The sequence below is a fragment of the Clytia hemisphaerica genome, unplaced genomic scaffold (genome assembly GCF_902728285.1).
Source record: "Clytia hemisphaerica strain Z4C2 unplaced genomic scaffold, Clytia hemisphaerica genome assembly, whole genome shotgun sequence".
In the NCBI taxonomy this organism is placed as follows: Eukaryota; Metazoa; Cnidaria; class Hydrozoa; order Leptothecata; family Clytiidae; genus Clytia; species Clytia hemisphaerica.
In genome coordinates this window covers 287,682-301,868 of record NW_027103808.1, presented here as the reverse complement: position 1 = coordinate 301,868, position 14,187 = coordinate 287,682, and the positions used below count along the sequence as shown (strand labels likewise).

Sequence of the window (14,187 nt, the reverse complement as noted above, 5' to 3'; positions counted from 1 at the left end):
ACAAATTCGAATTATAGAACGATTTGAATAATAGAAGTTCGAATAAGCGAAAGTTCACTGTATCAGGTTTTACGCAGAACTTTGTGTATTCACTCGTGTATTCATCCAATCTCTATCGCAGTGGCTGATGATTATCATAAGGACATGATACTGAGTACAAAAAAGAATAGCCGGCCTCTGGTAAAATTGTTACCGTGTATTGTTACTCAATGGTTAAGATTTTATTTTTGTATTTCAGAGAAGGTGATTTGAGAGTTGTCCGACCTTTGATTTACGTTCGTGAAAAGAACTTGAGAGCTTTTGCAGAAAAGGTATTTTTTCTGAATTTATTTTATCTGTCGCTTACTCTAACTGTGCAGTTGGGTGAACTGATAATGACTACCTGGAAAGATTTTTACAATGTTAAATGTACAATATCGATTCTATCCTTAAAGCATAAAAGATTTTATAGGGTTTCTATGGTGAATTAACCTCGATTTCTTTTTCTAGGTGCGACTACCAGTCATACCAGAAAATTGCCCAGCATGCTTTGAAGCACCAAAGGTAGGTTTTACTCCACTGGTGGATTTTATAAACAGGTGAATCGATGTTATGAGTCCTAAATATACTTTTTGACGCTACTTTCAGACGTTCATCTGCTTTTTGGACCTACCCCGGTGGAGGTCCTATAAATTAACCTTTGTCCGTTCGTCCGTTCGTCTGTTCGTTCGTTCGTTCGTTCGTTATTAGCTTTCCTCATGATTGGCTCGTTAGTTTTTTCTGATTTTTTGCACAAAGATGCATAACTATAAACCCTCGAATGTGACGGAGCCCGATTTTCAAAAAAAAAAAATTGGGGGGCAAATTTGGGCCAAAAAACGGCTAAAAAGCATGAAAGTAGGGTACCATCGTAGGTAAAAGATGGCTTAAGCGAATTTTTGCAAAAAAATTTTATTGGCTCAAAAAACGCATGTTTATCTATAAGAATCACTATTAATAAGCATACATCAATGTTCTTAGTCAAATTACTCAATTTTTTTATGAGATTTTTGCTCAGGAGGGCTTACTTTTAAAGAATATGTGTGTTTCGACATGAAATTTTGGTTGCTTGGCGTGTTTTTATAGAATAACTGGCCAAATTCGATATTTTTTTATAAGCACATTATCAATTACTTAGGTATTAGCTTTTCTCGAGATTGGCTTTTTCATTCTTTACGATTTTTTGAACAAAGATGCATAACTATAAACCCTCGAATGTGACGGAGCCCGATTTTCAAAAAAAAAATTTGGGCAAATTTGGGCCAAAAAACGGCTAAAAAGTGGGTTTTTTGGACTTTGTGAAAAATTGGATCATTAATTTTTTCTGATTTTTTGCAGGAAAGTAAGGTACCATCATAGGTAAAATACGGTTCAAGCAGATTTTTGCAAAAAAATTGTAGTTGGCTCAAAAAACGCATGTTTATCTATAAGAATCACTATTAATAAGCATACATCAATGTTCTTAGTCAAATTACTCAATTTTTTTTATGAGATAGATGTTTTTTTTGCTCATGAGGGCTTACTTTTAAAGAATATATGTGTTTAGACATGAAATTTTGGTTGCTTGGCTTGTTTTTATAGAAAAACTGGCCAAATTCAATATTTTTTTATAAGCACGCTATCAATTACTTAGGTATTAGCTTTTCTCAAGATTGGCTCTTTTATTCTTTATGATTTTTTGCACAAAGATGCATAACTATAAACCCTCGAATGTGACGGAGCTCGATTTTTGGAAAAAAATTTTTGGAGTAAATTTCAGCTAAAAAACGGCTAAAAAAAGGTTTTTTTGGACTTTGTAAAAAAAGAATTTTTCAGCTCAAAAAACGCATATTTATCTATAAGAATCACTATTAATAAGCATACATCAATGTTCTTAAAATTACTGAATTTTTTTATGAGATGTTTTTTTGCTCTCGAAGTCTTGAATATGAAAGAATATTTCAAGAGCATGAAATTTTGGTTTCTAAACGTGTTTTTTTTATAAGAAACAAACGACTAATTTTAATAGATCGTCACTATTTGTGTTCTGAATGATTGTTTAATGGTCACGCTTATGTAGATATCAATTATATATGTGTTAAATGCATAACCAGGTAGGTCCATAAAAGTATCACTTGTTGTAACTTGTAAGAATCAATTTATCCAAAAAAAGTCATGTGTCAGAACATATAGAAGATATAAAATACGCAAACATTAATTTTGACATACACACAAATTTTTTCTACTTATAATATTGTTTTGAAACATGACTTTTTTCGGGACACGCTGTAATCAATTGAGGAAATGATAAAGTTAAACAGCCTCTTTAGCAGATATAAGGGAAAATTTTACAGAGCGGGCAAGAAACCAACATTTTTTAATGGCCTTTCGAAATCCTTCCTATAGAATTAGATAAGCTGAAGAACTATTAAAATTTTAGGAACGCCATAGAATGAAGCAGTTACTGGCTCATCAAGAAGTACTCTTTCCAAATCTTTTCCAAAGTTTGCGGTCTGCACTCCACCCTCTCATATCCAAATCGAAGACAGGGATGGAGAAAAAAAGCTTTTTAGAAGAAGAAGAGAAAGCAGAGCCCGGCGAAGAATTCATGTGATAATTGAGGTAGAGAAATTTCGGATTTATATCTTTCTCATTTTATATGTTTAATTTTGTATGGATTATTTATCGAATATGATATTCCTCTAGTGACAGTTTTGCATTATGATAGACTTCGTTTTGTCGGACATCTTAATTCATCCAAGAAAAACGTTTTTTCAATTGGTTTCACACCTTTTTTCACCAATCTTTTTTCTGTCCGATTGTTGGCCATCAATGCTTTCAGAGATGAAAATTATTCTGTTCGGGCGGGAAAACTCATTTTGAGCTAGATATCTTCTCACTTTTTCTCTATCCTATCTCCAAGACTACACATTTCTTTCTATCCTTGACTTTCTTGTAACCAAGGCGTTGTTTCGTTGCAATCTACCAAGTCGTCACCACAGTCCACTACATTCATTGTGAAATTGATGTTATTGTCTTTATGGTGTTCTGCTGAAGATGTTGTGTACGTATCAAGAAAATGGTTCAACGTTTCGTCCTCTTTAACATTCTTATGATTAAGCGATTCTTCCGACTGATTGCTGCTGATCGTCGGCGATTTCTGACGTGTATCGTATGTCAACTCCGTTAAAAGTCTTAAAATTTGATTCAATTTTTGTTCGTTCTTTTTATTGACGTCTTCGACTTTATTTTCTAAGTTATCGAGACGTGTCTCAATGTCTAGTTTGGTTGGTGATAAGAAAGGACTAGTTGCCGGAGCAGTAAGTTTACGACGTGGCGTAACGTGTGGTGTTAACGGCCTCAAATGAATAGTGGAGCTATTACTGGCTACTGAACTGGTATCACTCATCGTCTGTTGCAGAGCGCGTTTCTTGAACTGACCAATCGACGTCTTCGGTTTTCGTGAAGATGAAAGTTCGTCGTTACTCATCGTCAAGTTTTCTTCAGGTTCTGAGAAAGTCGTTTTCAAACTGTATCGAGGATCAAGTAGACAGTTTTCGGAACGTACTTTGGCAATCTCACCGTTAAACGTGTGCGATTTGCGACGTTTGCTGAATCGATGGATTCTGTTGATAATGGGTGCTGCTTGTCTTGCTAAGAGGTTGGAGTGCACTTTTTGTTTTCGTACTGGCGTCGTAAAATAACCCTCCTGCAAAGAGTAAAATAGATGTCTCATTTTAAATCTCGTTGATTTTGCTACACTTTGTAAAGTTATGGGCTTGAAAAAGACTTTACTGCTTACTTTTCGATTAGTATAAAGATTCGGTTAAGGTATTTTGAGAGCTTTTGCTGGTTGTCTTCGGCTCGTGACGAAAGTCTTGCCTTTAAAACGTTTCAGGAACCAGAGAAACAGTCATGTGACACTTTAATCTTAATCAATAAGGTACATCATTAGCAAGAATTTTGATAGTGTATCAAACCATTTTAAGTCTTCAGTATTTAAAAAAGTAGTTATTTACCTCTTCCACGTCATTGAGATCAAATCCATGCGAATAATGATGGCGGAAATTCTCTGCAAACTTTGGATAAGTGTCGAAAATTTCTAACAAATCATTCTTGTCAATATAATGGATCTCTGATAGAATGGTCGTTCGTACGTTCGAATTCGATTTCGGTTTGCGTGGCATCATTTTGACGTCATATCCAAACGTTTTGTCTTTCCCTGAAAAATGCGTAGAAAAAAATCAGACTGTGAAATTCAAAAATATTTGAGACCAGGGTGCTCTCTTTTTACTTAGATGGGAATGTGATACTCGCACCCGATCGCCGCATTTTTGGGTTCGATTTAATCTTGATATATGAAGAGGATAAAAATATCACAAGTGTTTTCATTGACTTTTTAAACCCTATACGTGATTCAACCCTAGAAAGCTCACACCCGATCCCCCCTAGTGGTGTAACAATGAATGAGTACAAATTCAAAGCCTACCTAATTTGATTTTGTTGCCATGTTGACTGTCACCTGTTTCAGGGTTTTTAATTTGTACCTCGATCTCTCCTTTCTCGATGATGTATAATTTATCGATCTCATCACCTCGTCTTAAGATACATAAATTGGCTTGTAACGTCATCGTGTGCATCTTCATGGATAAAGCTCTCATGCAGCTCAACGTTGCTTCACGGAAAGCCGAATTTTTGAAAAACACGTGCTGGTATAGTTCGTACGTCAAATCGGCTTGTAAACATTCGGGAAAGTTACTCAACATCTGTAAAAACGAGAATGGAGATTGGCCTCTTTTCCTTACTAAGATTAAAATTTTTAATGAGCGTTAAATAACATCTTTTATTGATGAAAAGATTTTATCGCATCTTATCTTTAACAATCGGGAAAAATAATGAAAATAGGTTTTCACCTGGGTTTCAACAATACGTGATACATGATACGTGGTTAGAGAGCTTATTCTAAAAGCTTTCAAAGCACAGACCATCACCTTGGACTAACTTTTCTTTACACCCATTTGATTAAGTAAAACTAAAAGCTGGATCAAAAGTTAAAAACTGATTTACTACAATTTGTAATAACAAAACCTCCTTAAATTTGTCTTACACTTATATTAACGTGTTGTGTACTTATTTCACCTGCCAGTACTTACAGTTTTAGCTTCGAGAGCAGGTGATAAAAGCCATTCACGCCTTGTGTAGTTATTGATGTTGTTCTGTAGATCATGCGGTATTTTGTAGAAGTGTAAGAACTCTCGCATGCTCGTCATGTTGTTATGGTATAACGTTTGTCGTGAGTAAGATCGTTGCACGATTGCCACCATGTTCCCGAAGATGCATGCATACAACAGTGCTAGAATGGAAAGGTATCAGGACCATTAAATAGAATCCTACTGGAAAAATACTTCAAGGTCTTCTGTTTCATACCGTGATTCACACTAACTTTAATTTGTAATGCCCGAATCTTTGAAACACTGGCACATCAGTGTGCAGTCTGCCGGTCAAATCTTTTTTCGGAAAATGTTATTTTTGATGCAAAGTGATACATACATAAACTGGCGTACTGTACAACCAGGACCTCGACCGGACCCTGGACCCTAAGAAAATCCGGACCCCGGACTTTTACGAAAACCCGGACCCCTCGTAAATTTTCGAGAAAACACGGACCCCCCCCCCCTCAAATTTTGGCGAAAACACATACTCCTTCAAATTTTGGTGAAAACGTGGACCCCGTCAAATTTTAGCAAAAAAACGTACCCCCTCAATTTTTTGCGAAAACACGGACACCCTCAAATTTTGGCGAAAACACGGACCCCTCAAATTTTGGCGAAAACACGGACCCCTCAAGTTTTTGCAAAAACATATATCCCCTCAAATTTTGGCGAAAACACATGCTCCCTCAAATTTTGGCGAAAACGTGGACCCCCCTCAAATTTTAGCAAAAAAACGTACCCCCTCAATTTTTTGCGAAAACACGGACCCCTCAAATTTTGGCGAAAACACGGACCCCCCCCCCTTAAATTTTGGCAAAAACACAGACCCCCTCCAATTTTGACGAGAACCTGGACCCCTCCGTAAATTTTCGAGAAAACACGAATCCATTTATTTTCCAGTTTATTTTCATAAACATTTACCATATAAACAGCTCATAATTTAAACCTCAAATTCCCAAATATCAATTGGCCGTGTTTGAATAGAATGAATCAAATTCTTCCATCGAATATTTCCGTCAAATTATCTAATCATCTCATCATCTCACTCTTTTTTATAAGCACATGGGAAAATCAAGTCGAGGATGTAGTAAAATCTAATTTTCAGCCTCAATTTATGCTTACAGTGACTTCGACTTGTTGTTTCTTTTTGGCCTCGAATTTTTAAGTCAGAACATTGATTCGGCTCAAAGTATGAAAGTTTTCTTTGTAATCTTTTGTCTAAGAAAGCTCAAACAGCGTAAAAAATTATTTAGAAACCCTAACAAGTTCTACTTCTATACTATCCTGAGTTTTCTTGAAAATTTCGTAATTGAGGAGAATGGATCCGCAAAATTTTGTGAGGGGTCCGTGTTTTCTCGAAAATTTGAGATGGGGTCCGTGTTTTCTCGAAAATTTACGAGGGGGTCCGTGTTTTCTCGAAAATTTAGGAGGGGTCCAGGTTTTCGTAAAGGTCCGGGGTCCTGGTTTCTTAGGGTCCAGGGTCCGGTCCGGGTCCTGGTTATACAGTACGCCACATAAACTAATACCAAAAAACTCGTAGTCGCTAAAACCAAAAAACGACGAAAACGTTCAAAAATGCCCCTTTGGAAATGAATGACTTAGAAAGAAAAGAAACAAAGTAAAATCATCATAAGAAACTACGCACTTCCAAGCATCATGAGTATAACACTGAACGTTTGTTCGTACACTGTGGTGGCTGCAATGTTGCCAAAACCAACACCCGTCAATGATGAAACGATGAAATACAAGGATGCGATGTAACGTTCACCAACGCCTAACTGGATGGGCGGTAATTGTTTAACAGTGCCCGCTATGTTGGTGAAATTACTGATGGTGGTATTGATCAGTGATTTATTCATGAGAACGTTCTGCGCGATTCGATTACAGCAACATTTAATTTGCTCTTTCAATGGAGGGTAAATATCATCGTTCAGCCGTCTCACCCAACTATCATCTATGTGTTCTTCGTGTGTAGCAATGAAGTTCCACACACAAGCCAACCAATGAGAGATCAGCATGAAAAAGCACATCAGAAGGAACAATACGGCGTATCCATGCTCTGAATATCGATCCAGTTTCCGTGCAACCCGAAACAAACGTAACAAACGAGCAGATTTCAGTAACCCGATTACTGTCGATGCCTGAAAGTGAAGAACAGATTCATTTGATTATTTAGAAGGTTTTTATGGTGGAGTCTAGGTTGAAGTCTCGGTCTCTATTTATACTAAATATAAGTTAGTATAGAGTAAACATTTGAAGGGATCAAACCTCACGGGATAAAAAGTCTACCGATTGATCCTAACTCCTCGGTTACGGACTTCTAACTGCACCAAGATATTCATTCAAATTTATTTACCGTTTTTAACAACTTTTCGTCGATGTTAATGTTGTTTCACAGAAAAAATGAACGTAGAAGAAAAACTTACATTACTGTTTGAATTATTTTCGTGATCGTGTACCATGAGATCAAAAGGTATGGCCGCCAACAGATCGATCAGAAACCATGTCTTCAAATAATGTTTTGCTATCTTTTTTGAATCTTGTTCTTTGAGTTCGGAGCTTGATCGAACGTACGTTGTACGAAAATTCAAGAAGATGTCGACGATAAAAATGAGATCTACCATGGTGGTTAAGATGACAATAGCTTCACTGTGCCCACCATCCCCTATGTCAAATATCACTGGAGCTGTTCTGGTGAATGTGGCGTAGAACGGGACCTGAATGGCTGTAAAAATGACCAGTAACAAAACCAACCAATCCCACATCACCTTGAATCTACCTTCATGATTGATAAGGAATTTTTGTTTGTTGTACCATTTGAAAAACCAGTCCATATCGCATTGACATTTCTTGACTTTGGATGATAAAGGTTCTCTATTGTTGCTTCGGATGGCTGGTTGGCTTGGGAAGCCTCCTTGCATTGCTGTCGTCTAAGATGAGAAAGAATGGAGAATTATGTATTTAATGTGATCAACAGCACAAATATACACATTGCATCTGGGCAATTCGACCAATTCTTTCCAGGAGCAAAACAAGACAACCACCCAATTTATTTTTCTGAAAAGCTTCGGACTTTAGAATTCTCTACTTTAATTTGATAGATAATTCTAGACTATGGATTGCCGATTTCATCAGAAATGAGAATTCCTTCAACTAGATTTCCCTTTTTACTATCTTCTGAACAAATACCATCTTCACGAAAAATTCTTTTATTCACGCTACAGAAATTTAACAGACAATGCTCAAAAACAGTTCAATGTTGAAGAATTTCTTGCTTTTCACTCTTATAAACAACGACAAAAATTCTTCAACTCACACTCGTTTGAGTTATTTGGCCAGCACCGTTATTTTGGAAAATTTGTCGTACGATAATTGCTGTCATATTAAAAAATATGTTATTTTTTTCTCCCTTTTACAATCAACTATGAAAGAAATTTTCAAATTTCTCGATGATAATGTTTGATTAGTTCTGATTAACTGTGATGATTGTTATTATTAAGCCAGGAACTCCCCGGTGAGTTTTTGGCTGAATTCTTTAACAAATTGTTCCTCTTTTTTCCTCTGTCGTGTAAATAACTCTTCTCCCATTGAAGAATTAAACAAGTTTTTTTCGATTTTCTAAAAGAAATATTTATGTGACGTCCCTTTATCCGTTAAAAAGTGTTGACAAAGATTTAATGATTTTTTGCATCCGTCAATTGGACAGCTCAATGCTGAATCAGCGATTTTCAATGATAAAATCTTCCATTTCTTTAAAGATTGCTCACTTCAGCTCTCGCACCCCTCCTTGTTATTGTTAGACTTAGCTGAACTAAGCACGTTATATCGAGATAAGAAAATTTTAAAGAGTCCTAGGTTTTTCTTCATAAGCTCTATAAATTTTTAAAAACATAAATGTTTTTTTATTTTTTTTATTTTATCCATTCTTTTATTCTTTTCTTTTTTCTTTTAACCATCTTTCTTTACTTTTCTCCATCGACTCTAATTCTTTCTTGTTTTCTTTAAAGAAATTTTCCCCCATTCAACAGGGCCTTTCTCGCATTGGATCTAATAAAAAAGGGTCAAAAGGGAGAAATCTATCACCCGGTTAGAGCTCCTCTGTATGCAATGTGAGGGGAACTCAATGGACATTCATTTTCAAAAGAAAATTCTGATTTTTGTACGGTCTGCCTGTATAAGAAGGCAAGGAATTATTTCACAGGATTACAAAAGCTCTCTCTATAAGTCATCCCACTCAATCTCCGTAAGAAAAGTCGCCTTGAGCTTCATGAATAATCAATAGTCTTGTTTATTTTGTATTTCAGCTTTTTGCTTGGAACATTTTTTTCTTTTTTGTGGAAGGGGACTTTTGGGATATTGGATCACGGTAAAATCCTCTTAAAGGTCTTCTTTATTTTTTATTTCTCTATGACTCTGATGTTTTCGTATATAGCCATCAATTTCCCTTTAAAGTGTGCTTCAATTCTCAGTCAGATCCAAAATCTTTTTTTGTCTAATTTTCATGTCATTTTAATTGTATGCTAATTTTATCTCGTTTGTACCTTTATTCAAAAGCAAAACCCTCTGCATCTTCTTCTCGCCATTTGCATCAGCACAGTGGCTATCAGGGAACCTCCCAAATATATTTAAGATTCCAAAATCAATATTTCTTTTGCCTAACCTGCTACCTGAATTTTCAGCTTACCATTCCCCTTAAGACCCACACGACACGACATGTGATGATATTTTTATCAGAAGTTTTTTTTTATTAATCAGGGTTCTTAAAGAAATATGCGGTTTATAATGTTTTTATATAGACACAAATTAAAGGGTGAAATTTCCCATGTTAGGAAATCCGACATGATTGTTTTACCATATAGATTTACGTTAGGTAACCGAAGAAAAACCCCATCTTGTGACGTCCCTTAGTAAAGCACCAACCATGTGTTTTCAACACAAAGTAAATCTGATGAATATTTCCTCATTTTATTTTTTAATAACTTAAACAAATTTTCTATCATTTATCTTTCACTAATATTCACTTATTTTCCCGAATAACCCTATTTTTAAAGGTCATTGGTTTTATCTTAGAGACTAATCTATTAGAGGTTATCGAAGGAAAAAAATGACATTCCATAACGTCGTCGAAAATCTTTACCCTTCAAATATCAAAAGGGGTAGTAGCAGATCCTAGAAATTATTTGTTTTTAAAGATCCTTTTAAATAATAGTTCTAAAAATATGAAGAGGCGAATAAAATCAGACCCTGCTCTCCTAGGAAAAAGGCATTAATTTCCACCAATTCGTTGGAAATAAATTCTGTACTTTATTAGAACTTAGCTTTGTATCTCAGGAATTATAACTTACTGTCATTCTATTATCCCGTGGTCATCTGGTGACTTTTCTTCTCTGCCTTACAATTTATGTATCTCCTTCTATCCTTATTGCACAAATATAAACGAAAATCAAATCAGAAAACTGATACCATTTTCCTATGAAATTTTACACTTCATCCTCCATTCTCATATACATGTGTTACAGCTTTCCTTCGTGATGATGAATAAAGGGAAGTTTATGAAGATGAAGAAGAATACATTGATTCAATCAAAGTCAATAGACGTGAAACAATTTGCTTTTGTGACGTCATCAATGAAGATGAAAATTAGTTATTCATGTAACCTTTCTCACTGTCCCTCCTTTTCATTTTGATGTCGTCTAACTAACTGGTGAATAATTCTTTATCTGATTTTTTGATTCATTACCACTTCATTAAATTTTACTTCAAAATATTTTGCTCCTTTTAATCTAGGTTGAATAACGCCACAGCCTTATCGTTGGAAGACTTTTACGTTTCCTCCTTCAAACCCGCCAATAACTTTAGATCAAAGTTTATCGAATGTTAAATGCAATATCAATCGAAATCGATCGATTTTAAATCGAAATAAACCTAGTCTCAACAAAAATTGAATGTACAGAAATACGGAATTCGAAGGAAACTACCTCTTTTAAAATCTACTCTTATATTGGGGAAAGGTTTTCACTTTGATTGTGAGAGGTCTGTTATTTTTCTGGCCTGTCATGTAATCGGTTTTTTTCTTAAATCAAATCTTTTATTCTTCATGTAGGTATGCTGCGTAAATGAGGATGAGACTTTGATTGTTTAAAGAGTATGGAAAACCAAAGACCAAGTGATATGGTTTGTATCACAGATTCACAGAATTTCTCGTCCCAAAAAGTTTGATGAAAATTGTTTTCCTAAAGTTATGTATGTTATGTAAGTCAGGAAAACCCATCTTCTTAATACGGATAAGGTTGGGCAGATTATTTATGCGATAACCCATATGGCATCTTTATTGCAAAAATCATATTGCTAAATTCTAGCATCTTACCACCATATTGTGACGGATGGCGGAGATTTTTAATGAACAAAAAATAATGAAAAGTACCACGAAACATATTGTGAAAATTTTATAATATTTTTTCTAGATTTTGATAATATTTTATAACGACAAATTTATTTAGATGAAAAAAAATAGAATATAGAACGTGCATGACTTAAAATGCTTACTACATAAAGGAATTCTATCTTATAGGCCCTGATAGGCCCTTTAACTGATTGGGATTGGACTTTTAATTCATTCATGAACACTTATTTTGATATCAAATATTTTTGAGGTTTTTCATTTTCTTTTTCTAGTATGTAATAGAACTTGCGATGACATAACCCTCCAGATAAATATTAATGAATAACATGATTTTCATGGAAACCAAAGTCGATTTTTTCGAGTGACGTTTTTCGTGACGCTCATGTTCGACTAAGGTCATTTTGTCTTGACGTTGAAATGGAGATGGGATGACCTCATCTTCTTCGAACTTATGTTGAAGATAATCACTATCGAAGGATAAATAACTGAGTGGGTTTTTCATCTTTCTCCCGGCTTGATAAGTTTTTTACGGTACCGCAACAAATGGGACCTTCGAATAGTTAGAAAAGACCAAAAGTTGAGCCCAGTGACGTGAGCAGGTTCGACGATAGAAGACTGATTTCTTTTTAGATGTTTTAGATATTTAAGTATTTCGTCAAAAATATCCGAAAATTTGGACTCATATTTTTTTAATTTTTGCAAAGTCTTAGAATTATTTGCTAAATAATTTATTTGCCAGTTTTGCGGAGAAAAATCAGCCTCTACCAGGGACTTGTCCACCAACCGCGGAACATCCAACCGTCATAATTTTTTTGGTAAAAAGAGGTTTTTGGATGATAAGATGTAAATAAGCCTTACCTTTTGTTCAGTGGCGTCATCGCAAAATTCCACTTTGACCAATAGAACACTTCCAGGTTTTTCTTTCAATTTCTTCTTCAGTTTCATCTTGCCAACGAAGTGCTCTTCTTTTTCTTTTTCGAGTTTTTGTTATTATTGTTAATTTTCGTTTGTTTTTATGACTTTTATAACCTTGGTTCTGCTGATTCAGCTTGTAAAACGCACAGCAAGACCTTTTTCGCTCTCTTCATTCAATAATGATGACAACTCTTGACAGAAAGAGGTAAATAATATATTAAAGATTGAATATTTAATTCTAGTTTTTTGTAAACCAACTTTCTTCAACCGAGTACTTATAAATTTTGATGAACCGTCGGATTCTTTTTGGATTTTTCTGTTAAAAAGATTGATTTCACTTCACATAATCTTTATCTACTCATCTCTTAACTATTCTTGGCTTTTTCAAACCTATCCGTGCCAATGTCGGCTGTACCCAACAAGCGTATTTCCATTCTATCTGCCATTGGGCCATAGTCATTATAAAAAACCCCGGTCTGGAAGGCTTTTGTTTCTTTATATTGTTAACAGATAGAGCTTGTGTTCGCAAATCGACTTTATTTTGCATACTTTTTGATCATGTGATTGAAATTTAAACCAATCCCAAAAGGAGAATTTGGTAACGTGATCAAAAAGTATGCAAATCGCAACTTGCCTTTTATTTATAACAAAAGAAAATTCGACAATAAAGCTAAAACAATACATTGCCAGACCAGTGTTTTTTTATAATGACTATGATTGGGCATTGTCGAGTATATCCGAGTTTGCAATCGTCACCTATTTGTCATTGGATTTTAGAAAATGCATTCACCTAACCGGCAGTGTGGTATAGAATACCAACATCATGGAGTTTAGAAACTCAGGACAATTCCCCTCTAGATTGCCATTCATCCCCCGGATGATTTCCCCCAAAAAGTCTTAGGAATATTCATGATGAAATGGAAAAACACCGTTCTTATAAAAAAAGCGCTTACAATAAAAGTTTTCCTCCGAGGATATTCTTATTCCCCCATTGAGTTTTATGAAATACTTTTTTCAAAAGTTCCATTTTGCCCTAATTCTTCTATCTGTATTACCTATCTTTTTATAAATTTTCCACCCAGGCCATTTTTACAAACCTGAAATTTCCTCCACCCACCCCGCTAGTTTACCCCCTGATAAGTTCTCTTAAGTATAGTAAATTAAATCGTCTGCTAAAATCTTAACAGGCACCACCACCATGTTAATTTAAATATTTATTTAAAATGCACATCCACTTTTGGCATCAAAATTTTACCCTGTCTCTTTTTCATCAAAGCTTCATCTGAGAAACTAGCTAATCACAAGTTGCAAGAAATGTGTTAAAAATTTTTATTAAAAGCATTTTTTCGTACTCTTCACTTATAAAGCCTATTTTTTTAATTTCAGTGTCTTTTATTGTCAAGGTTTTGCCATGATTATGAAAAGAATGAAAAAACTTGCACCGTTCGATTGTCTTTTTTTATTTTCCATTATATTTTTTCCATCTGCTATTATTCCATGCTTGAGTTTTTTTCTTTGTTCTCTAAGCGTGGGATTTTCAAATATCATCGTTTTTTTTCACAATATGTGTGTAAGGTATAACGATGTGGTTATAAGTCATACCTACATTTTGGGCTGAAAAGAATATCGTTCATATCAAACTTTAATCTGATTATTTAA

General features: G+C 34.9%; 2 protein-coding genes across 4 annotated transcripts in view; one reads left to right on the top strand and one right to left on the bottom strand.

Annotated features, from left to right (window-relative positions):
* The window catches only part of LOC136806507 (uncharacterized), a 35,814-nt gene extending 23,865 nt beyond the window's left edge, over positions 1-11,949 (top strand). Inside the window, exons 22-25 of the mRNA XM_067063093.1 lie at positions 239-311; positions 490-543; positions 2,438-2,619; positions 11,314-11,949. Coding sequence (XP_066919194.1) covers positions 239-311; positions 490-543; positions 2,438-2,611 — 301 coding nt within the window. The 3' untranslated portion in view covers positions 2,612-2,619; positions 11,314-11,949. The remainder of the gene's footprint in view (positions 1-238; positions 312-489; positions 544-2,437; positions 2,620-11,313) is intronic.
* Positions 2,615-12,634, bottom strand: LOC136806508 (potassium voltage-gated channel unc-103-like). Of its 3 annotated transcripts, none has more exons than XM_067063094.1 (7): positions 12,472-12,634; positions 7,637-8,140; positions 6,856-7,351; positions 5,151-5,350; positions 4,487-4,763; positions 4,017-4,219; positions 2,615-3,706 (listed from the first exon to the last, which is right to left on the bottom strand). In XM_067063094.1, the coding sequence occupies exons 1-7, from the start codon at positions 12,556-12,558 to the stop codon at positions 2,936-2,938; spliced, it is 2,538 nt and encodes an 845-aa protein (XP_066919195.1). In that variant the 5' UTR covers positions 12,559-12,634; the 3' UTR covers positions 2,615-2,935. The 3 variants fall into 3 exon arrangements, with proteins under 3 accessions (XP_066919195.1, XP_066919197.1, XP_066919196.1); XM_067063096.1 differs by lacking the exon at positions 12,472-12,634 and adding an exon at positions 10,556-10,761; XM_067063095.1 differs by lacking the exon at positions 12,472-12,634 and adding an exon at positions 8,527-9,057.
* Between the last annotated feature and the right edge of the window lie 1,553 nt (positions 12,635-14,187).

What these genes read in the sequence shown, in the direction of transcription:
- LOC136806508 (XM_067063094.1), bottom strand. Translation starts at nt 12,558, where the DNA reads ATGAAACTGAAGAAGAAATTGAAAGAAAAACCTGGAAGTGTTCTATTG. An exon ending in ATGACGCCACTGAACAAAAG is followed by an intron (nt 8,141 to 12,471) that starts GTAAGGCTTATT and finishes TTCTCATCTTAG; the next exon opens with ACGACAGCAATGCAAGGAGG. An exon ending in TGGCAACAAAATCAAATTAG is followed by an intron (nt 4,220 to 4,486) that starts GTAGGCTTTGAA and finishes CGCATTTTTCAG; the next exon opens with GGAAAGACAAAACGTTTGGA.